This window comes from Hemiscyllium ocellatum, chromosome 23 (assembly GCF_020745735.1).
Source record: "Hemiscyllium ocellatum isolate sHemOce1 chromosome 23, sHemOce1.pat.X.cur, whole genome shotgun sequence".
Lineage (NCBI taxonomy): Eukaryota > Metazoa > Chordata > Chondrichthyes > Orectolobiformes > Hemiscylliidae > Hemiscyllium > Hemiscyllium ocellatum.
This window is the reverse complement of record NC_083423.1, coordinates 50,860,342-50,882,157: the sequence shown is the minus strand read 5'-3', so window position 1 is coordinate 50,882,157 and position 21,816 is coordinate 50,860,342. Positions and strand designations below refer to the sequence as shown.

At 40.2% G+C, this 21,816-nt stretch overlaps 1 protein-coding gene across 3 annotated transcripts in view; it reads left to right on the top strand.

Annotated features, from left to right (window-relative positions):
* recql (RecQ helicase-like) overlaps window positions 1–21,816 on the top strand; it is a 48,257-nt gene that overhangs the window by 23,438 nt on the left and 3,003 nt on the right. For 2 of the 3 annotated variants that reach the window (XM_060842977.1, XM_060842978.1), the window contains exons 7-15: window positions 1,058–1,224; window positions 6,350–6,431; window positions 11,378–11,526; window positions 13,645–13,762; window positions 15,644–15,782; window positions 17,307–17,398; window positions 19,304–19,523; window positions 20,083–20,203; window positions 21,350–21,520. In XM_060842977.1, coding sequence (XP_060698960.1) covers window positions 1,058–1,224; window positions 6,350–6,431; window positions 11,378–11,526; window positions 13,645–13,762; window positions 15,644–15,782; window positions 17,307–17,398; window positions 19,304–19,523; window positions 20,083–20,203; window positions 21,350–21,502 — 1,241 coding nt within the window. In that variant the 3' untranslated portion in view covers window positions 21,503–21,520. Of the gene's footprint in view, window positions 1–1,057; window positions 1,225–6,349; window positions 6,432–11,377; window positions 11,527–13,644; window positions 13,763–15,643; window positions 15,783–17,306; window positions 17,399–19,303; window positions 19,528–20,082; window positions 20,204–21,349; window positions 21,521–21,816 lie in introns of those variants that run through there. The other variant, XM_060842979.1, reaches the window with a different exon arrangement.

Below are 21,816 nucleotides of genomic sequence, written 5' to 3'. Positions count from 1 at the left end.
GCAAGTTCCTGTCCAAGCTCCTCACTGTGCTGATTTGGAAATATTTCACCATTCCTTCACTGTTGCTGGGTCAAAAGCCTGGAACTCCCTCTCTTCTAACATTTGGTACACCAAATTGACTACACTGGTTCAAGAAGACTGCTCACCGCTACCAAATTCTCTAGAGCAATGTATAGAGAGACACTAAATGCTGGCCTAGACATCCAGTCCAAACCCCTTGAGGCCAGGTCTCCTAATAGAATGATAGTTGTTACAGCAGTAAGGACAGGACATGTATTAGGTCCATGTGGAAGTCCCAGTGCAGTTGACTCTGTGGGAATTTGCTGCTTGGGGTTGTTTCCAGGAGATTTACCAGGATGTTGCTTGGAATGGAGAATAGGTCGTACGAGGATAGGTTGCGAGTGCTAGGCCTTTTCCCATTGGAACGGAGAAGGATGAGGGGTGACTTGATAGAGGTTTGTAAGATGATCAGGAGAATAGATAGAGTAGACAGTCAGAGACTTTTTCTCCAGATACAACAGAGTGTTACAAGGGGACATAAATTTAAGGTGAAGGGTGGAAGATATGGGGGGATGTCAGGGGTAGGTTCTTTACCCAGAGAGTGGTGGGGGCATGGAATGCGCTGCCTGTGGGAGTGGCAGAGTCAGAATCATCGGTGACCTTTAAGCGACAATTGGATAGGTACATAGATAGGTGCTTAAGCTAGGAGAGATGTTCGGCACAACATCGTGGGCCGAAGGCCAGTTCTGTGCTGTATTGGTCTATGTTCTGTTTGCTTTCAGTGCACTGTGCTGCTTTGGCTAGAAAGGTTCTGAGCCCAGAAGTTCAAGTAAAAACCTTCTTAAAGATAAATAGGCAATGTTTTATCTGATATTGGTAGTACCCCTGTTTCAGATCAGAAGATTCAAGCGACTAAAACGTATTGATTAGACAAATTACAAAGTGTCTTTTTGGTGTAAATTCCCACAGTGACTATTTATGGGAAAAACTTAAAGGTGAGGAGACTTAATTTCTGGTATTGCTTTTAGAAATAAACATTAAACTTTGTTACCTCTAGACTACAAGAGCCTTGGTATCCTGAAACGTCAGTTCCCAAAGACTCCGTTAATTGGATTGACAGCAACTGCAACAAGCAATATCTTGGAAGATGTGAAAAAAATCCTGTGCGTTCCCAAATGCCTCATGTTTACAGCTTCCTTCAACAGACCCAATCTGTTTTATGAGGTACCTAACATACACTGAAACATTGAAGAACTTGCTCATTTGTTTTACAGTTTCAGTAAAATATGTTGGTTTTACTTGAATTTACGCACATAGTCAAATGCATTCAAATTCAACACATGATACCACAACAATGTTTATTATTCTTCAGAACTGGAGGGTGATTAATTTCTTATGTTGTAGCTGGCAGTAAAAGCCATTTTACAATTACGGCATCAATGTAACAAGCTTAAAGTGGGTTGGGAGAGAATGGAAAAATCAAAGGCATTGTCTTTGTACACACCACTTCAAAATCCAAATGCCAAAAATCTTCACACTTGCTCTCTCTTGATCAGAGTCTTTCTCAAACACGCTTAAATATGTGAACTGAAAGGTCATTCAAAATGTCTGTCATCCCCATATCCTAAAATGATGGGAGGGAGGGAGACAAAGGATGGAGAGAAAGATTGGCCAATTTCAGAGAATCTTTTGGATTGTTAAAACCAATCATTTAAACTCCAAGAGATTAAAACTTATTTATGATGTATCACTAGACTTCTGACGCTAACTACATTTCTCTCCACCCTATTGTTACCGATTCCCTTGGGCATGTAGAATATTACTGACCTCTGTCTCCTTCCATCAAACTGGGCTTTGGTTGGTGATAGATTTTTTTTTTAACCCACTTTGCCTCTGCACTTTAATTGTCCCATATTAATCCCAGGGTGGCACAGAGGCTCCATGGTTAGCACTGCTGCATCACAGCGCCAGCGACCCGGGTTCGATTCCAGCCTTGGGTGACTGTCTGTGTGGGTTTCCTCTGGGTGCTCCGGTTTCCTCCCACAATCCAAAGATGTGTGGGTCAGGTGATTTGACCATGCTAAATTGCCCACAATGATAGGCACATTAGTAGGGAGTAGGTGAATAGGTCTGGGTGGGTTACTCTTCAGAGGGTCGATGTGGACTTGTTGGGCCGAAGGGCCTGTTTCCGCACTACAAGGAATTTAATCTAATCTAATCTATCACTTCTCTGAAAATTCCTGTGTATCCCCTTTGTGTAGTACCTGTCTTACTTTGCTAATCCATATGTTTCCCATCCATATTTTAGTGTGATGAAATTGTGTTTTACCAAATGTTTTTATTTTCTATATTAAACATACTGGATACAGTTTATTGATTGCCTTCATGATCTGAAATATTACAGTAAAGTTGCCTTCAGCCCAGGAACCTTTCTTATTGATTGACTGCCCCCACCTGTGTGTTGTATTATTTGTTTGTTTTCCATCTGAGCTGGGTAGACGTGGTTTTGACAAGCACAGAGAATCTCACTCTTTCAGAGGCCACTCAAAATTAATGCGCGTAAGCTTTAATAGTGGGTTCCTCATATATGTCTTCACATTCTCAAATGTTTGTAGCTTTACTGCCTTCTCTTTTTCTCTTACCCATATTTTAAGCATTGTGGGTCTTGCTGTAGATCAGAGTTGTTCCACCTCAGCTAGAGCTCTAATTAGAGCATCTCAGGAGCATCTCAGTGTGGTCTCACTTTACCATAGCAGAGGATTGTTAGCAGTGAGGGAGATGTGGTGATTGATACCTCACAAGGAGGCAATGTAAGTAATTCTAGGCCTTGTTCTTCCTTAGTCAATTGCCATATTTTGTAAGTGACAGTTTAGTGAATATTTCTTTCAGAATCTGACTTAAAATGCATCACCCTCAACTGTACTGAGAGGAAGTGAGTTCACTGAGGGTTACTCTATGCTTAAGGGAGCGTTTAGGAATCCTGAAGAGTGTGATTGGTGATTCTAAGCTGACACTTGCACAGTGGGAATGAGAGTTTGAAACAGATCCTGCAGCTTGGGACTAATGGTTCAAAGCAGCAGCAGAGATTTGCTTAGAAATTGAAATTTCTGCAGCCTAACTGATTTCCCGAGACCTTTGATTCTGGTCACTGATCTCTTCATGAGATACACTTGTACCTCTAATTTATTTCACTGAAATGCTGATGCCCAGCACCAGAGAAATAAATGCTGTCTTACATAGGAGCAGGATTAGGCTGTTCAGCTCATCAAATCTGCTCTGTCATTGGGTGCAAGCTCAAACTTTAGTTCATTCTTATTTACACTGTAGCCCAAGACAGCCTTGTGCTTCTCCAGGGTAGCTTTTGCAAATCACAATGCATCAAATCCAATGTGGGGATACATGAATTTCTGGCAGTAATTTGGAGGATAGTTTGTTACAATCAGTTGGTGGGCCATCATGCCTGTAACAGTTGAGTTGAGCTTGTAATGAGCAGTGCTGTGTTAATAAGACTCAATTGTAGACCAGATGACGACCAGTGATTTTGTCCAGGGTTTCCACAGGTTCTTGGCCACACCATTTAATTGATGTTTTCCATGGATTTTTATTTGTCCCCAATATTTGCTAAGGATTAAAAGAATGAGATGACACAAATTGACCCTGTTAATTTTAAATTATATTCATGAATAAGATGCCTGAATGGAAGATGAAAATACTTGTGTATCTCGTACTCTCTCTCTTTGCAATTGGCAGATGTGAAAACTGGCAGCTTTCTCTGAGGAAGTAGGAAGATGGATTTAACACAAATCTCCTCCTGATTCACACTACCCTGACACATGTTTACTGGGTAGTTTACTGACCCACTGTGCTGCTGCCTCGTCTCCTGAACGGGGAGCGGACTCGGCAAATGCTTGCTCTGTCAATCCCACTGAAGTGAAGCAATGGCAGGGAGAGGCTTCAGCAATGCTGCAGCTCCCTTACAGACAAGTGTGTGTGTCTTCTCGGAAACAAATCCTGAGAGGCAGAGAGAGGGAGCAAGGCAGGCAGAGCGAGGAAAAAAGAAACTTCACAAAACTTGGAGTCCCAGAAGACGGGCATTGGATTAGTCACCCGAATAATCAATTATCTGAATGAAATACTGCCCACCCATCTCGTTCAGATAATCAAGGTTCCTCTGTATATTTTTCCTTTAATACTTCCTGGTCAAATGAGGAATAAACAAGTGCTGTTATTGGCATTTTGAGTCCAAACCAATTTAGCAGTGATGTCTTCCTGGCTATAAGTACAATATGACCCAATTCGCATTTGTATAGGACATTTCATTTGGTTAACAATGCTGTGAAATGCCGTGTTGTTTGTCAAATAAAATGTAACATCTAGTCATGTAAACAGTACAGAATGTCTTCGAGGAGAAGGGAGCTTTATGGATGGAGGTCCAGGATTTGGCGCCCAAGCAGCTTGACCACCATTTGTTGCACCCATGAATGGTGGGTGCAAAGAGGCAGAGTTCAAAGAATGCAAAGTACAAGAAGAGTAGTGTGGCAGGAGCAATTAAAGTGGGGTCAAGCCATATTGATATTTGAACACAAGTTTGAGAATTTTGAAGTTGGAAACCTTGCCACACTGAAAGCCAGCAAGGACAGGAGTGATGGGAAATTTGGAATAGAGTTTTGGCTGAGCTGTAGCTTTCCGAGAAGTGGATGGTGGAAAGCAATCCAGTAGATAACTATAATTGTTGAAGGTGGAGGTGCATAGTGCTCTGAGATCTACTGTCAGAAAATTGTGATCTGCTGTATTTTGAACAGAGTGCTTCTCCTACCTCCATCCCTGTTTTTGTTACTTCAAGTTTTCCAATGCATTCCTGATATGTCTCCTACATTGTACAAACCTTAAGTTTGAGCTCATCCAAATCTTTGCTGCTGTACCTTGTGCCAGTTGTATTCACTTATACTCTTTCTGCTTGTTGCCCTACATTGGCTCTGGTTTCAGGAATGTCTTGACATTTGTGATGAAGGGCTCATGCCCGAAACGTCGACTCTCCTGCTCTTTGGATGCTGCCTGACCTGCTGTACTTTTCCAGTGCCACACTTTTTGACTCCTGCATCTGCAGTCCTCAATTCTCCTTTCTCAATTCTCAATTCTCATCCTCGTTTTCAAATAACTTGATGGCTCTGCTCTTTCCTATCTAATTAATTTCTTCTAGACCTACAGTCCTCTGAGATCTCTGTACTCCTGTAATTCTGAACTCCTGCATATCTGTGATTTTAATCCCTTTCCCATTTGCTGGTCACCTTTTTAGTTGCCTGATTCCCAAGCTCTGGAATACCTTCTCTAAATCTCCCCACCTCTCTACTTTCTTCCTTCAGATTATTCTTTAAACCTAAATAATCAAATAATCTATGGTTTTAAAAAAAAGCCCTTGACTTTTGGCCAAAGTGTCATTCATTTTGAATACATCTCAATTCATTTATTCATTACTTGCAAATGCTGCACAAGGTTGAGGTCAAAGCTTTGCAACTGTCGGCATGACCCCTGCCAATAGAGCAGCCCTTCCCTTGACACTGAGCAGCATTGAAAGTGCAGGTTCTGCTCAGGCTGCTACATGCTCTCCTGGTTTGGGGAAGCTCCCTAAAGTGGAAGCACATCCCAAATAGACCATATGAGAGTGGGCTGAAGTTCAATGCCAATTTGGAGTTTTGTGGGAACACCATGTTGATGGGCTGTTATGTTTGGGTGGCATCTGCTGAGCATGTCAAAGCTGATCAGTCTGGAACTAAATGCCAATTCCTGAAAGCTTGGTGCTCCATGACCAGTTTAGCATCCACGGAACTGGATAATGAATCTTCACTGAGATGGGTTATTATCTGGTATGTGAAGGACCGGGATAAGCATAGTTAAATTCTGTGATTTGGGACTGTTTGTTGACATCGGACCAAATGACGAGAGAGTTTATCAGTTTTTCGGTATTTCTTAATGATGGCTCCCCCACTACCTTATAGCTGTAAGTAAGCCCCTTGAAAACTTTACCAATCAAAGATCAACCCCTAACTTTTTGTTGAGTAAATTTGGTCTAGAAAGTTTGTTTTTTATACAGCGTGTATATGATGCAACTTTGACCAAGCTTTTGGATATCTGACTTAATACAGTATCTCCTCAGATTGCTTGGTATTATGCTTTGTTTTGTAATACCTCTATGGAACAATTCTGGATACCAACTTGCATTAAAGGAGTTATGTGAATAGAAGTTGTTCCAGATGTTAAAAAGTTTGTCAAATGAGGAAACTTGACTTACGAATGGACCTGCTAGCTGTTCTTTCAGTATTTGCACTTGTGTTTTCTTCTAATTTCACAGATTCGTCAAAAGCCAGCAAGTTTTGAAGCCTGCATTGAAGATATAGTCCGAATGATCAATGGACGTTACAAAGGGAAATCTGGTATTTTTTTTTCACATTGAATTTCAATCATGAAAACCTTCTAGCTATAATCTCCTGTCAAGTCTCCATCAATGGAGTTGGAACAAAAAATGTTGCCATCTCATTGTTTTTTTTTAAATTTGTATTTGCTTGTTGATGTGGGAAGATGCACACACTTGTGAAGGGAATTGTCCATCGTTTTCCATTCCTTTACATTTCTTTGCTTGATAACTTTGTCTTATTAACACTTTGATCATTTCAGAGTTGATAAATCTATTTCCATTTGTCCCAGTTGTTGGGATTTTAACCTCTTTTTAACCTATAATTTGCATCAGAGACAAACTAAGCTTTATATTTTCTGCTGTGCCGTTTCCTAAGAAGGTTCACATTGTTTTGAGAGTCATAAGAGCAAATATCAAAAACCGGAGAATGAGCAACAAAATATTCTGTTTAATTGTGTTGTTTTTGATTCTTTCTGGCACTTTGCTGATCATAAACCGTAGACTTGGACAGTAACTGGTTGGGTTGGGGTTTATCCTGTCTTTTATGGACAGGACATGCCTGGACAATTTTCCATTTTGCTGAGTGGATGCTGGCATTTTACTGGAATATCTTGGCTAGGAACTTGACTACATTTGGAACACAGGTCTTCAGTATTGTAACCAGAATGTTGTTCGGCCTCTTAGCCTCTGTACTATATGGTACCTTCAGCTGTTTCTTGATGTCACATGGAGTGAATGAATTGACTGAAACCTGGAATTTGGGGAACTCCAAAAGGAGGTTAAGATGCAGCAACTTCTTGATATTTTGGACTGAAAGTTGCAAATGCTTCAATACTTGTCTTTTGTGCTGATGTGCTTGGGAAGTGCATCGCCTTCCCTTCCTGCTAATTGTTTAATTTGTCCATCCCATTCAAAGCTAGATGTTGTTGGACAGTAGAATCTTTGATCTAATCGGTTGAATCATTTTGATGCATTGCTTACTGCTTTTGTTAATACAGATAATCCTGTGTTACAGCTTATCAGGTTGACACTTCATATTTAGGTATGCCTGGTGCTGTTCCTGGTATGCCCTCTTGCAGTCTCTATTGAATCAGGTATCATCCCCTAACTTAATGTAAAGGTAAAATAGTGATGTGCCTGGGCATACAGTTAGAGATTATGGCTGAATACAGCTCTGCAGGTAGCCCACAGCACTCAGTTTGAGTTGTTGGATCTGTTCAGTCTATCTTATTCTATGAAGGTTGTAGTGTTACATAACGTGATGTAGGGTATCCCTAATGTGAAGACAGAAGTTTGTCTACCCAAGCACTGGTTAGTGCTCCTAGTACTGATATGGACAAATGCATTTGTGACTGGTGAACTGCTGAGGATGACATTCTACAGACCCAGAGCTGAAAATGTGTAGCTGGAAAAGCGCAGCAGGTCAGGCAGCACCCAAGGAGCAGGAGAATCGACGTTTCGGGCATGAGCCCTTCTTCAGGAAGGGTTTGTGCCCAAAACGTCGATTCTCCTGCTCCTTGGATGCTGCCTGACCTGCTGCGCTTTTCCAGCAACACATTTTCAGCTCTGATCTCCAGCATCTGCAGTCGTCACTTTCTACATTCTACAGACCAGTCTAGCAGCTATATCTTTTAGAACTTGGCCAGCTCTGTCAGGAGTAGTGCTGCTGAGCCACTCGAGGTGATGAATATTGAAGACCCCACCAAACGTGCATTCAGTGCCCTTCCCACTCTGTGCTTCCAAGCGGTGTTCAACATGGAGGAGTACAGACTAATCAGCTGAAGTTTTGTCAATGGAAGGTAATCAGCAGGAGATTACCTTTCCTATGATCTGATATGATTAGACTTCGTGGGGTTTGGAGTCAATGAGCAGTGAGAACAGTATTCCCCTGACTCCATAATACTGGGTTGCCACTTTTGGTATGTCTGTCCTGGTGGTAGGTCAGCACATACTCAGTGAGAGTACTGTTTGGGATATTGTCTATATGGAACAGTAAAAGGCAGTAAGTAGGTCCCCTTCGAAGATGCTGATGTGGGCAATTCTGGAGTAGATTTGGGAAATGAGCTCCATTTCAAAACACCTTCATCTTTCCTCTCTGTAATCTTGCTTATAGGTCATAAAATCATACAGCATTGAAACAGACCTTTCGGTCCAACTCATCCATGCTGACTGGTTCCCAAACTAAACTACTCCCACTTGCCTGTGTTTGGCCCATGACGCTCTAAGTCTTTTCCTACTCAGGCACCTATCCAAATGCCTTTTAAATGTTGTAACTGTACCTTTTTACCTGTAAGGATGGTGATTTTAAGTTTCCTGTCAATTTCAATCTAACAGAACCATACTTGTATCCTTTAACACTGATATTGATTTGTGTGACAATGGTAATGCTGGACAAGTCTAGTCTCAAAGGGAAATTTTGATTGGTAGACTACAAGTTTTCTTTTGCTTAGCGGAGGGTGGGGAGGGAGGTGGAGGTGTTGGTAGAAACCTGGTCAGATCTTAGACCACCCAAAGTGCAGCATGGGAACAGGCCTTTCAGCCCACCATGTCTGTGCTGACCATGATTCTCTCCTAACCTAATCCCATCTATGTGCACATGGTTCATATCTCTCCATTGCCTGCCTGTTCATGTGTCTGTGTAAATGCTTCTTAAACTTTGCTATCCTCTCTGCTTTTCCTACCTCCCCAGCAGCACTTTCCATGGGCCTACTACTCTCTGTGTAAAAAATACTTTTGCACATTTCCTTTTTAAACTTGTCCCCATCACCTTAAACTTTTGCCCTCCAGCATTTGACATTGCCAATCTGGGAAAGAGACTCTGACTATCCATCCCATCATTTAATGTACATCTATCAGGTCTTCCCTCAGCCTCTGACACTCTCGTGAAAACAACCCAAGTTTGTCTAACTTCTCCTTGTAGCTAATATATTCCAATCCAGACCACAGCATGGTAAACCTCTTCTGCACTCTATCCAAAACTCCTCATCCTTCCGAAAGTGTGGCGATCAGAATTGCACACCGTACTCCCAAGTGTGGCCTGACCAAAGTCCTATACATTTCAACAAGACTTACAAATCTTTCTACTCAGTGCCCTGACTGCTGAAGGCAAGCATGTTGTATGCCTTCTTTTGCAGTTTATCTACTCTTGTTGCTACTCTAAGGGTGCTATGGCTTTGGACACTAAGATCACTCTGTATATTAGTGCTTCTAAGAGTCCTGCCATTTACATTATACTTTCCTCTTGCATTTGACCTCTCAAAATGAATCACCTTACACTTGTCAGAATTAAAGTGCATCTGCCATTTCTCCGCCAAATTTCCCTCAAATCAATATCCTGCTGCATCCTTTGATATTTTTCCTCACTATCCACAATGCCATCAATTTTCATGTCATGTACAAACTTGCTAATCAGACCCCTGACATTTTCATCCAAATCATTTATATCTATTATAAACAACAGTGTTCCCAACACTGATTCCTTGTGTGACACCATTGGTCACAGACCTCCAGTCAGAAAAACACCTCTCCACAACTACCTTCTGTCTTTTTATGGCCAAGCCAATTTTGTATCCAACTTCCCAAATCACCATGCATTTCATGTGACTCGACCTTTTGGATAAGCTTACCATGAGGTCCTTGTCAAATGCTTTAGTAAGTCAATGTAGACAGCATCCACTGCCTTACCCTCATCAATCATCTTCATCACTTCCTTCCTCAAAAAATTCAATCAGGTTTATGAGACAAGACCTCCCTGATAAAGCCATGCTATCACTAATATGTTCATTCTTCTCCACGTATAACTAAATCCTGTCTCTAAGAATCTTCTTCAGTAATTTCCCTGCCGCTGATGTAAGCATCGCTGGCCTATAATTTTCTAAATCATCCCCATTGCCCTTATTAAACAAAGAAAAAACATTGCCTATTCTCTGGTGTTCCGAGACCTCACCTGTGCCTTAAGAGGATACAAAGATCTCTGTCAACGCTCCAGCAGTTTCCTCCCTTGCCTCCTTCGGTATCAGGGATAAATTCCATCAGGCACTGGGGACTTATCCACCTTAATATTTTTCAAGGCACCCAGCATCATCACCTCTTTAATATCAAAATGCCCCAAATTATTGGCAACCCCCGCTCTAATCTTTCCATCGTCATCATCTTTCTCCTTGGTGAATACTGATACAAAATATTCATTGAGGATCTCACCCATTTCTTCTGGTTCCATGCATAAATTCTCTCCTTTTGTTCTTGAATGGACCTGCCCTTTCCCTAGTTACCCTTTACTCCTAACATGCCTTGGGATTTTCCTTTAATTCTATCAGCTAAGGACATTTCACGCCTCCTTCCAGCCCTCGTCATTCTTGTTTAAGTTTTTTTATGCTTTTTATATTCCTCGACGGCTTTCTTAGATTTCAGTTTCCTAAACCTTATATATGCTTCCTTTATCTAAACTAAACTTACTAACTAAACTTAGAACATCTCCCATCATCCAAGCTTGCTGAATCTTGCTATCCTTGTCTTTCATCCTCACAGGAGCATGCTTGTCTTGAACTCTGGTCAGTTGGCTTTTAAAAGACTCACAGATATCAGATATGGGGTTAGCCTTGGCCAATTTAGCACTTCCACCCAAGGATCAGTCACCCTTTTCCATAATTATCTTAAAACTTACGGAATTATGATTCACAGAACTGAAAACCAAAATCCGTTTTCCTCTACTTTTAGAACCCAAGTTTTCCAACAACAATAATGATTTATAATGAATCTCATTAACATTAGACGCACTGAGAATTATGTTTGTGTTTTTCTGGCTATCTTGCAGAAATGTGATATATCAAATTATAAAAACCATTTCATCCATTTTATGGTCTCTGTATTATTGTATCTAATATTGCACAATTAAAGTGTGTTACAATTAGTGTGTAGTGCAGTTTGCATTGTGATTTTGATTCTCTGAATCTTTTTTTCCACCAGGAATAATCTATTGCCTTTCTCAGAAAGATACTGAGCAGGTCACCAGCAGTCTGCAAAAACTCGGCATTGCAGCTGGGTGTTACCATGCCAACATGGAGGCTGCTGCGAAGACTAAAGTTCATAAGGACTGGACTTTAAACAAAATAAAGGTCAGGTAAAATTAGTGTGATGGAGAACAGCTTTTCATGATCTTCATTTTTTAAATTATGGTTCTTTACTGAAATAAAAGAACGACTAACACTGTTCATGAACACAGGACTACTCGAGCGCTTCATAGCCAATCAAGTACTTTTGATGTGTAGTCATTCATAATGTAGGAAATGTGGCATCCAATCTGCGCTCAACAAGGTCCCACAAACTAATACAATGGCTTAATCCTTTGGGCTGTTTTGCTTTGTAATTTTGGTTTCACGATAAATACTGCCCAAGATGCTGATAAACATGCCTCCTCTTTGACATAGCACTACAAAGTATTTCGCATTCATCTTAGTTGCCTGCTCCTGGCCCGTACTCCTACAAATCATTCCTATTCATATACTTAAATCTCTTTTAAATGCTGTAAGAGTGCCCAAATCCACACTTCCTCAGGAAGTTCATTCCATACTAAAAAAAACAATTGCCCCTCATATCTTTTCTAAACGTCTCTCCTTTCACCTTAAAAGTAACGCCCTCTAGTTTAGAAGTCTCCTACCTACCATTAAACCTATCATACCCCTTATGATTTTATAAACTTCAGTAAGGTCAGCTCTCAACCTCCTGTACTCCAGTGGGAAAAAAAGTCTCTGCCTATCCAGCCTTTGTTAATTCAAAACTTTCATACCCAGCAACCTCTAGGTAAACCCTCTCCATTTTAAGAACCTTAGTTTTATATCTCATCTGAAAGGTGGCAGAGCAACAGTGCAGTGTCAGTTAACATCTAAATGTCTGATTTGGGAGAACAAGTGCTACTACTGAGCCCTGACTGAGAGAATGAACTTGTGTGCAAACTTAATTTGCACTGCCCGCTGAAAACTTTTCCCAAACCTCTGTAGTTGCTGCTATCAATCACTGTCACCTTGGTTAGTTACGTGTATGAATCCTCCTTCCATTAATGGGAACGCACAGCCTTTAGCTATTGGTTAAAGTAGGGACATTCCTAACTCTGTGTTGCAGTTTAAGCCTAAGTGTTGCTCTGTACAAAGGTGCTCACATGCGCAAACCTGCACTGGACTCTTCCCATGGCATGTTTAAAAGTAAAACACTTTCCAGTAACAGTCATTGAATAGAGATACGTTTTTGTGCATTTTTCTGCTAGCAAGAGAGAGATGCAGTAAGTGACACATCGGTAAGTTAATTGGAGTAATTTCCATGTTCAGTGCTTAGGCAGTATACATGCAGAACAGCTGATAGCCAGTCCGATTATCTGTTCAACTGTATTTTTAAATAAAGGGTGAGTTCTACAATATGTGGATAGTCTCAGATTGTCCAGATTACTGTCGAAGTAGTGAATGTGAAAATAATCCCTTCTATCATGGCACATAATCTATAGAAAAGACTCAAGTAGCATAAATATTGTAGTTATTCCTCTATATCTATTTACCATCTGGTTTACAGAGAAAATATCAAAAAAGCTCTAACATATCCAATATAATTTCAGTATTCTAAATACAATCATACAGGTACACCAAAGTTCACCTGAAGTTTTGTAATCTCCCTCTACGTGCCCAAGAAAAGCATAGAACCTACTTGGAGAAAATATTCTACCCGACCCTGCTTAGGACATTGTCCAGACTCTGATTGTATATTAAAGGATTCATTTCCTCTTCTCTTCCAAAGGCTTAACTTTATTTCAGCGACAATGCTAAATGAAATTGCAACAAACATCCATTTGTTGTATTCCAATGCAAGCATCATTAATCTGCAGACAATCCTTTCTGTACATATAACAATGACCTGTACTAAAAATGTACCTCGTAATTCTATTTAACAGCAGTATTTAATTCCATGTGTTGTCCATGATGCAACCTGTTGTGGGAGGGAATTGAATGATTATGGACCAGTGCTTTTCTGGTATTTTATATTGGTGAAAATGGCATCCCTATTTCTATTAAGCATGATGTACAGGTAAATGCAAATAACAGAATTTGTCTGCAGTTTTGAATTCAAGTGCTTACCCTCAGTGATTTTTGCAGGATAGGGAAGAGGGAAGCCAACTCTCTTGAATTACAAAGTACAATGATGCATTGTTGAATGGGCTGGTTCTGATTGTCAAATGTTTCGTTTTTCAGATTGTTGTGGCAACAGTGGCATTTGGCATGGGTATTGATAAAGCTGATGTGCGATTCGTGATCCATCAGACTCTCAGCAAATCAATGGAGAATTACTACCAAGAGAGTGGACGGGCAGGTGAAGTATCAAAAGACTTGTGAATTTAGGACAATCACAAAGCAACCAAAAATAACAGTGAAATTATCCATTGTGTTCACTTTTAAGTATCTTTCATGGAAACATAAAACTTATCACTAACAAAGACTATTTTTAGCTCTTGCTTTCTCTCCCTGTTCTATAACATATGTCCTCGCTTTTCAAATATTTATCCAATTGCCATTTGAATGATATACTTTTTTTTCCCAAAATCATTTAATGTTCTAATAACCTCCTTTTGCGAAAAATAAGTCCTCTGATTTTCCCATTTACTTTCGGATGTTAATCCAAAAACATTTGCCCTCTTGTCAACTAAAGATTTTAGTAATCTGGGTTAGATTGTGGAAAGGACTATAATATGTCCACAAACTCAGTAGTTTAAAGGCACTGTATAGCATACAACTGAAGTAACTAATGCCTTTGGAATTAACAATATGATAAATGTAAAATATGAACAAATGAATGTTCTTTCGCCCATGATCATCTTCAAAATTACATGTTTGATTTCCTTGTAATGAGTTCCTTTGTTATTTAAATTATAGATTAAATATAAATTCATAATCAAATACAGTTGCAATTACATACATTATTATCAGCAGCTGCTAACACTGGGCAAATGTTGCTGCCCATTTATATTGCAAGGGATCGGAATTACAAAGTTGCTGCTTACAATGTTTGAATTGCATTGAGTATTCCAGGAAAGTCAGCAGATACTGGTTTCAAAGGTTCTGTTGGTTGAGCCAAAGTTGGGCCTTCAAATAGCTTCAATCAGTTATTGTATCTGGTTAAACGGTGATCAAGATGAGATTCTAAATGCGAGTACTAATAACTAGAAGACGCAGTTACTAAATAAATTGCAATTTGTTTTATAGTAAACTGGTTACTTTCTTTTTTGTGTTATAATGCATCATGAACAGCAAGCAAATTGATCCCCAATATTGGTTGTGTTGTACAATCTGGCACCCTCTGGTCCTGGCAATCTGTGAACTGACATCCATAGTACTTCTGGTTTTCCAAAAAAGACCCATTTTACAGTGTGGCAAGCAGAGTGCTCAGCACTTCTGTAAATGGCAGCTTAAAGCAGACCAAGCAGAGTTCTCCATTTAACTGCTGTAAAGACAATTGTCAACATTTAAGAGTTGAATAGACAGTTTAAAGTGCAGTAAGAAAGAGTTCCCAGCACTGATTATTTTTGAGCACAAGGTCATATCTGTCGTGATACCAAGAGTGACTCATTGAGGAAAGACCAAAGCACATTAGTCAGACCAGACCTCAAGATGGGCTCACTAGGGCAGGTGAAGAGAGTAGACACCAGTCATGTTTGATAACACCATGGCCATTGAGAATTAATGTCATACGTATGCACAAAGGAAAGACCTTTGTACAAGTCAGTGCTTACATGATAGTGGAAGGAGGTGGGAGTAAAGGAATTAGTGACTTAAAAAGCAATTCTCTGAGCCAGCCTGAGTTTGCCAGATTGGGGAGGTATAACATGTTCATGCATTTTACATATTGTGAACTGCACCTGTGGAAGCATTTTCCAGCCCTGAGTCCTGTTTTTTTTTCCTTTTGTGCACTTGGTGACTTAGTTTCGTCTGACTTCTCTGCTACCTTTGGACAAGCTGCCAGATATCAGTATTGTTGAGATTCTCCTCTGAAAATGCTACATGTGAATGTTGTTTGCTGTTCCCCTGAGATAGACCATGATGATCTTGCTGTTCCCTGGCTGGGATTAACTAACATAGACCAGATTACATTTCAATCTAGGCAGCATTTTATGCAGTTAATTGAGCTAATGAGCTGAAGACATCTTTTGATCAAAAGGATTCATTATAATCTCCTTTCTCCTCTTGTGTTTTCTAGGTCGAGATGACCTTAAAGCTGATTGTATTTTGTATTATGGATTTATGGATATCTTCAGGCAAAGCACAATGGTGGTTATGGAGAATGTAGGACAGCAGAAACTGTATGAGATGGTGGCGTACTGTCAGGATTCACAAAGGTGCTTTTAGACTGTCGTCAATGAACAGTTCTGTTGATTCTTGTTTGTTTTTTTTAAGAATATATTTTCAACTTGTCTTAAAACTCGGGTGTTGAATCCTCATTTGGAAGATCCTTGTTGAAATCCAAATCCCTAATGTGTTGGCTTTGAAGCCTCTGAAAAAATTGCCATCTAGAAAACAAAGTACAAATTCTGCCAGTTCCCCTCTAGGATGCCCTTGAATGGGTTTTAATCTGATATCACAGTTGTTTAATTGGTGTCTTGTATTATCAGCAGTCGCAGGTTATTCAGTTGTCCTTTATGTTCTTGATATTTTGATTTTTTTTATGATTCAGAGGTGTGTGACCAGGCTCTCTTCCTTGTGGGGATAAGGGACTCTTTTCAGGGTGACATGGTGGCTCAGTTTTTAGCACTGTTGCCTCACAGTACCAGGGACCTGAGTTCAATTTCAGCCTTGGGTGACTGTGTGGAGTTTGCACATTCTCTGTGTTTCTGTGTGGGTTTCCTCCGGGTGCTCCAGTTTCCTCCCACGGTCCAGACGTATGCATGTTAGGTGAATTGGTCATGCTAAATTGCCCATAGTATCCAGCAATATGCAGGCTAGGTGGTTTGGCCATGGGAAAATGTAGGGAAGGGGTAGTGGGGGATGGGTCTAGGTGGATGCTTTTCAAAGGGTTGGTATGGACACTATGGGCTAAATGTCCTGCTTCTGCACTGTAGGGATTCTATGATTTGTTGGGAGACTGAGTCGGCGCTGAAAATGTGTTGCTGGTTAAAGCACAACAGGTTAGGCAGCATCCAAGGAACAGGAAATTCGACGTTTCGGGCCAGAGCCCTTCATCAGGAAGTTTAACCACCACACATTTTCAGCTCTGATCTCCAGCATCTGCAGACCTCACTTTTTACTGGGAGACTGAGTCAGAGAGAAACAGCAGTTTCACCAGCTGATTCCAGTCACAAACCCAGTTTCCCTGCATTGCCAGAGCAGCTTCCTGGTTCATTTTAATATCAGAGTTAATTGCTTCCAGGCTTGACAACTTCAGCTGATGACCTTCATCTCCAATATGTGAGATCTGTCCGACAGGTATAAATTACATTGGAAAATGAGGATTTCTTCACGCCAGACTGGGTGAACTTGTTTCAGTAACCGTTAATAAAAAATATTAATCTCAGTTCAGATGCATTTTTTTTAAATGCTGGTTTCATGAAGCTTGACTAATTGTGTAGTCAGCTGGTTGCCGTGGCTACTTTAAGTCAGTTCTTTCCTTTTTAAAATACTTTAGTCTATGAATCTCCCAAGTACTAAAATCAGATGATGGAATTTGAAAACCAGTAGCTGAAATGTTGACACTGTTGTGACAGTATTCTTGCACGCTACAGTAACACTGATGCTGGTGTAATCTGATGCAGGTTACATTCACATTGCTGCGCAAATTCTCATTGGAACCTATTTAAATTTCACATGATTGTACAGAATCAAAACTTGGAACTTTATAGTAATCTGTCATTGCGCTTTATTTCCAGGTGTAGACGTGTGCAGATAGCACAGTATTTTGATGAAGTTTGGGATTCGACAAAGTGCAACAAAATGTGTGACAACTGCAACAGTGAAACATGTAAAGTACTTTTCTGAGTTTTCAGGTCTTCATTTGTTTTGTTGATATATTTCCTTTCTAAATTTATTTTCTTTTAAAACAAACTCCGATATCCATGATACTTGAAACTAAATAGCTGAGGCAGTCAGCAGTGAAAGTTCACCGCTGCGTCACACAGGTGTGCAGGTTTACTTCTCTTTTTTTTTGTCCCTCTCCTCCTTTTTTCAAAAGTGCTGTTGTTTTGACCTTTTTTTCAAAGTTCCAAAACAATGCACAGCTTATAAAACAGTAATTACTGCTCCAAACGTTCAAGGAAGTCAGCTCCCAACACGGAAAATGCTTCAAAAAGAAGCAGCACAGCCGCAATTTTTTTCCATACTCCATCTTGGATTACCCAGAGACCTAAGGGGCAACGTTTTCACAGAGGGTGGTGCATGTATGAAATAAGCTACCAGAGAAAGTGGTGGAGACTGGTACAAGTACAACATTTCAAGACTCATGCAGATGCCTTTTAATAGGAAGGTTTTAGAGGGATTTGGGCCAAATTCTGGCAAATCAGACTAGATTTAGGATATTTTAGGATATTTATTTGGCATGGACGAGTTGAACTGTAGGAAACACATGCTGTACAACTCACTTATTTCGTTAGGGACACCCAATTTGTTCATATGACCAAAAATAAACATTTACTATATAGATTAGACTAGACTCCCTACAGTATGGAAACAGGCCCTTCGGCCCAACCAGTCCACACTGACCCTCCGAAGAGTAATCCATCCAGACCCATTTCCCTCTGACTAATGCACCTCACAGTATGGGCAATTTAGCATGGCCAATTCACCTGACCTGCACATCTTTGGACTGTGGGAGGAAACCGGAGCACCCGGAGGAAACCCACACAGACGCTGGGAGAATGTGCAAACTCCACACAGATAGTCACCCAATCCTGGTGCTGTGAGGCAGCGTTGCTAACCACTGAGCCACTGTTATTCTGAAACACTGCAGAAATAATTGTGCACTATTGTGTAGATTCCATAGTATTACCAAAACACAATTCTTGTTCAGAGAAATGGAATGAAGTTGCAAGCATTGAGTTCAGAAAATAATTCTGAAAATTTCCTGTGACATGGGCAATATGACCTGAGAAAATATTGTCAGGGATTCAAGATCACTTAATTAAAAGCAAAACTGAAGCATTAGTAATTTGGGTGTTCGTCACACACCAAAAATGTATTTTTAAATAAACTATATAAACATTGGCATATCACAGTGCTTTAGTCATTATTTATAAAATATAAATGAAGTAATTAGTATAGAGCTATTCTGTTCTATACTCAGAACCTAAGTTTCTCATTTCTATTGTTCTCAGTGATTTTCAGTTGCCAGTCAGTGATTGTGTTTCACACAACAATAATCGCGACTGCTAAAAATGACACATACACATGTAATAAGGAAAACTCAGTAGGGTCAGATAGCTAGCAGACAGGATTGCTACTCACCCTTGCGCATACTTGTATTATTGAAACATGTGGCACTTGGCTATATTTAACCAGCATCCTGTAACTGTAACCAGCCATGGAAGAGGTATTTCAAACTGAAAATGCTAGAAACACTCAAAAGGGACAAACCGAGCTAACATTTCTCCACATAGAGAGGAGTGAACCTGTGGAATTCGCTACCACAGAAAGCAATTGAGTCCTACAGAGTGCGTGATTTCAAGAATGCGTTGGATGTAGCACTGGGGCTAAAGGGATTGCTGGATATGGGGGAGAAAACAGGAACAGGCTATTGATTTGGATGATTAGCTTTGATCGTAATGAATGGCAGTGCTGGCACAATAGGCAAAAAGCCCGACTTGCTCCTATTTTCTGTGTAGAATGAAAAGCACTTCTGATGCTGTGATGCACTTTTTGTTTTCCCTTGCAGCATATGAAAAGGTTGATGTCACAAGTTACTGTGCGGACCTGATCAAAATCCTGAAACAAGCTGAACAGCTCGGTGAAAAGCTCACCCCACTGAAATTAATTGAAGCCTGGAATGGAAAAGGTCCTTCCAAACTCCGGGTGGCTTCTGTAAGCCCTCCAAATCTCTCCAGGAGTGAAATGGAAGAACTAATTGTCCACCTTCTTCTGGAACAATACTTGAAGTAAGTACCATGATCCCTTGGTAAGTTTTCTCAAAAAGTGATTCTGTAGAGCCATGCACTGACAACAATGAAGATTTACAAGAGTGAGACTATAGGTATGAAGCAAAAACTGCAGTCTTGTTACTGAAACAGAAAAGGGCAAGTGAGAGATCTAGAAGGCCCCGAAAATTATGAACAGTTTTGAGAGGTGAAATGATGAATGATTGTTTCCACAGATGAAAGCTGAGGGAAAAAAATTGGCCTTGAGCAGTTAGAGTACTGTATTAATGTGTAGAATGCTTTATCATTGGCTGTCCTGTCAGGAATTGTAACTTATTTAAATGAGATATTGGAAAATGAGAGTAAAGCAAAATATATGACCTGGAGATGGAAATGGAGTTGGACAGTTTACTGCTGTACATAGTAGCAGGGGATCAAATGACATGTTCCATAAATATGCTTAAATTTCTAAGCATCTTCAGTGGATTTATTTTCTGAAATCACCCATTTAAGATTACCTGAAATTAATTGTAATTCAGTGCTCCAGTTCAGTATAATTGAGTTGTTGTTTGACTTACAGAGAAGACTTCAGCTTTACTGCGTTCGCCACAATTGCATACTTGAAGGAAGCGCCCAGGGCAAACCTGCTGAACAATAAGAAGCATGTCATTTCAATGCGTATGAAATTGAGAAGTAACAAGGTACTATTGTAAGAATTAATATAAAACTAAATGGCCCAGGGATGGGAAAGAGTGATCACGATAGAGAAAGAGGGGGAAAAATGTTGTCTGTATGTCGATACTGCCAAGGCTTTTTTTTTGTTTTAAACCATCCTGAGATACCCTGAAAGGTTGGTGGGATGTACACTGTAGCACCTGTGCTGATGATGTAACCAAATTGTAATACACAAGTCCCTCCCGTGACTATAAAGGGTTGATAATACATCCCTAATCAGGTATGGGGAGGTTGTATTTCCTGTGATATTTCTGCCTTATCAGTGGCATAGGGAAATGAAGTGTTCTGGATTTGCCACTATGGCAAGATGTAAATTGGACTGCAGCTTCTTGAGAAGGCAGCTCACCACAACCTTCTCAAGACTTGTTATTTATGGCAACAAATCATGGCCCAACTGACCAGGCTCACAATGGATGTATAAATAATTAAAGAAAAAAATCCTATAGATTGTATGTGCAGTAACCTAATGGTATTGGATGGGGCAATGATGGGTGTTGAATTCAAGGCATGGATGCCAGTCAGCTCTACTGTTTTGTCCTAGGTGATACATGTTGCTGCTGCACCATCGACACAAGTAATGGGTTCTCTATAACACTCCTGATGTACCCATAAAAGGCCTCTAATTGAAGGGATGATGTGCAAACTTTACGTTTGCTGTACATTTAAAATCTAAGGAGCAGTCTCTTAAATTCTCAATGTCCAGTTATCAGTTATGATGTGGAGGTGCTGGTTTTGGACACTTGGTATTGCTGTTTAATTGATTCAGTGATCAGGCATTTTGTACATAATTTTGGAGAGAAACTTGGGTTCATGTCAATAGAAATAAAGAAAAATGTACTGAATAAAAACTGCAAGAATGGCAGATGCTGGAAATCAGAAACAATAAGATAAATAGCTGGAAAAGCTCAGCAGGTCTGGCAGCATCTGAGGAGAGAAATCAGAGTTAATATCCTGAGGGTCACTGGACAGCAAACGTTAACTCTGATTTCTCTGCACAGATGCTGCCAGACCTGCTGCACTTTTCCAGCGATTTCTGCTTTTGTAAATGAAAATTGTACTAGTTTGCTTAATGTTTGATTTTAAAAAGACCTAACACTCGTCTTCATCTGTAGTTGGATTCTTCTGCTGAGGAAGTGCCAGAAAAAGTCACAAGTGCTCAGCAGAAAGAGACTGGGAATAAGCGTAAACAGACTTCTACTGCAGGCAAAATAACCCCGAACAAGAAAAGCAAGGTGCCAGAAGATAACCCATTCATCCTGGACTGATTCGCCTCCACTCGAACAGTAAGAAATAGTTGACTCCATGCTTTTCCAACATTTCACCTCATCCATTGTTTGGTTAACAGATCCTATGCTACATTAAATCTTTAAAACTTAACATTTTTAATGCTGTCAAGGTCATGAGGGAAAGCTATAATTTTGTATCAATGCCCTATCTCATAAGTGAACTCAAAACAGCAATACACCACTCTTACTGTGACCTGGTGTGATCTTGTGAATACTTTCTTGAAGATTTGGAGGAATAGAACGCAAAGTAAGTTAATTTCTCAAATGCTCATCCTAAGGCCTCCCCTCCCCTC